Below are 2,518 nucleotides of genomic sequence, written 5' to 3' on the forward strand. Positions count from 1 at the left end.
ACTGCAAAGGGAAACTCTCCTCATTGCATGGGAGACATCGGAGGTTGCTTAGTGGGGCTCAGAGTTTATCCCCTCTTTGCTGGTGAAGGGGGAAGCCTGGCGTCCTGCTCCAACATGGTCCCTGTGGCAGATTCCAATGAGACATTCCTGTGGAGAAATGGCATGAAACAGACTATATATTTTTCCTTTATTGGAATATAAGAGAAAAAAAAGCAAGCAAGAAAAAAATGAACAACACTTATCCTTAATGCCAAAGCCCCTAGGACAGATCTTGTTGCTGGCACTAGACCCGCTGGATGAGTTTCCTTAGGGAATTCTTGAGCTCCTCGTTCCTTAGGCTGTAGATGAGGGGGTTCAGAATTGGAGGCACAAGCGAGTATAGAACAGCCAGCACCAGATCCAAAGATGGCGAGGAGATGGAGGGGGGCTTCAGGTAGGCAAACAGAGCAGTGCTGACAAACAGGGAGACCACGGCCAGGTGCGGGAGGCACATGGAAAAGGCTTTGTGCTGGCCCTGCTCGGAGGGGATCCTCAGCACAGCTCTGAAGATCTGCGCATAGGACACCACAATGAAAACAAAACACCCAAAGCCTAAACAGACGCTAACCACAATAATCCCAACTTCCCTGAGGTAGTAATCTGAGCAGGAGAGCTTGAGGAGCTGGGGGATCTCACAGAAGAACTGCTCCACCTCATTGCCTTGGCAGAGGGGTAGGGAAAATGTGTTCCCAGTGTGCAGGAGAGCATTGAGGAAACCACTGGCCCAGGCAGCCACTGCCATTTTAACAGAAGCTCTGCTGCCCAGCAGGGTCCCATAGTGCAGGGGTCTGCAGATGGCCACGTAGCGGTCATAGCCCATAACTGTGAGGAGAAAAAACTCTCCTCCAAACAAGAAGACCATGAAAAATATCTGGGCAGCACATTCTGAATAGGAAATGGCCCTGGTGTTCCACAGGGAATTGGCCATGATTTTGGGAATAGTTGTGGAGATAGAGCCCAGGTCGAGGAGGGAGAGGTTGAGAAGGAAGAAGTACATGGGGGTGTGGAGGCGGTGTTCGCAGGCTACGGCTGTGATGATGAGGCCGTTGGCCAGGAGGGCAGCCAGGTAGATGGCCAGGAAGAGCGAGAAGTGCAAGAGCTGCAGCTCCCGCCTGTCTGAGAACAGCATGAGCAGGAACTCGCTGAAGGAGCTGCTGTTGGACATTAGTTCCTTCGGGGCCCAGGAGTCCTGTCCAAGGAAGGAAAGAAAGCCAAAAGTTAAGGAAGGCTTTTCTGAGCCAAACCATTTCACTTTCTCAAGGAACTCCCCACATTTCCTCTCTCCCTTATTTCGTCTCCCTTTCTGGTGCTCCACTTTGAACTGGCTGAGTGTGCCAAGTTCAGCAGGGACTCCTCTCCATAGCTCCGGAGGAGTTGTTTTTGCTTTGCTGCAGGTGGAAATAGATGCACTAGTCTTTGAGTGGTATTTGTGGAGATGCCTTGGAATGGCATATTGCATTGCTTGCAATGGACTTAGTCCAGATACCAAGTGGGAATATTCTCCATTCACCACCATGAGAGCTGAATACAGCCCTCACACCAGTTGTATCTGAAGGAGAAGAGCTCTGTGAGGGATTCACCCCCATCACTCTTGCCCTCCTCAACAGAGATATTTGTATCTGAATCTGCCACACCAGATCTCACTCCAGCAATGGGGAACAACAGTCAAAAGGAAACAAGGATAGACCTTACCCTTTCTACATGTCAAGATGTCTAGAGATAGACCTTGTCCTCATGCCTGTTTTAACCCTGCACCCTTATTCCAGGCACTGCAAAGAAAAGGAGTAGCTTTGATGCACACAAGCTGCAGGAGACGATGTCCACCCCTTCTATGGCAGGGCTCTTCAACATTTGGAAATCAAGTCTTCTCTGCAAAAGGATAAGCGGAGGAGTCTGTTGATAAGGTGCCTACTCACTGTCGGAACATTCTTTGATAGAGCAGAAATCTTTGGTGCTTCAATCGTTCTCAGCATAAACCATTGTGCATTCCAAAAGGAAAAAAAAAAAAAAAAAAACTTGTTAGGACTTTGTCATGGGACCTGCTTCATCACTGAGCCTTGCCCCTCACTGTCATGTACTTGCACCTCACTCACATGAAGGACAACAACACTCACAAGTGAGCCCAGTTCTCCCTGCAGAAACCTCCAAGGAGCAGGGGTCTGTCCAGGGGCACCCCCATGTTTGGCAGGTGCTAAGGACCAGCTTAGATAGACTCTGATACAGCAGCCCAGGAGAAGCTGGTGCTGTCTATGAACTAAGGGATGGCTGAGGGGACATTCAGATGTCCCTGGCAGACTCTTTGGCTGCTCCTTGAATCTCTTAATGAGTCTCAGTCTCTTGTCCAAATTTGACAATTTTGTTTCCATTTTCCTCTTAGCAAGTGGAAGGAAATTCTAAGCACCATCTCATTGGCTTCCCTTCCAGGAAATGCCTGCCTTGCCTTTCCTTTTGCAAAATGTTCCCTGAAATGTGCTCACAG

At 49.2% G+C, this 2,518-nt stretch overlaps 1 protein-coding gene across 1 annotated transcript; it reads right to left on the bottom strand.

Moving 5' to 3' along the window:
- Positions 1 to 283: 283 nt before the first annotated feature.
- Positions 284 to 1,204, bottom strand: LOC148593311 (olfactory receptor 14C36-like). The gene has a single exon (XM_088531435.1). The coding sequence runs from the start codon at positions 1,202 to 1,204 to the stop codon at positions 284 to 286; it is 921 nt and encodes a 306-aa protein (XP_088387561.1).
- Positions 1,205 to 2,518: the final 1,314 nt, after the last annotated feature.

Source organism: Tinamus guttatus, unplaced genomic scaffold (assembly GCF_059628265.1).
Source record: "Tinamus guttatus ecotype Peru unplaced genomic scaffold, ASM5962826v1 Tinamus_guttatus_pri_ptg000417l, whole genome shotgun sequence".
Classification (NCBI taxonomy): domain Eukaryota; kingdom Metazoa; phylum Chordata; class Aves; order Tinamiformes; family Tinamidae; genus Tinamus; species Tinamus guttatus.

What these genes read in the sequence shown, in the direction of transcription:
- LOC148593311 (XM_088531435.1), bottom strand. Translation starts at nt 1,204, where the DNA reads ATGTCCAACAGCAGCTCCTTCAGCGAGTTCCTGCTCATGCTGTTCTCA.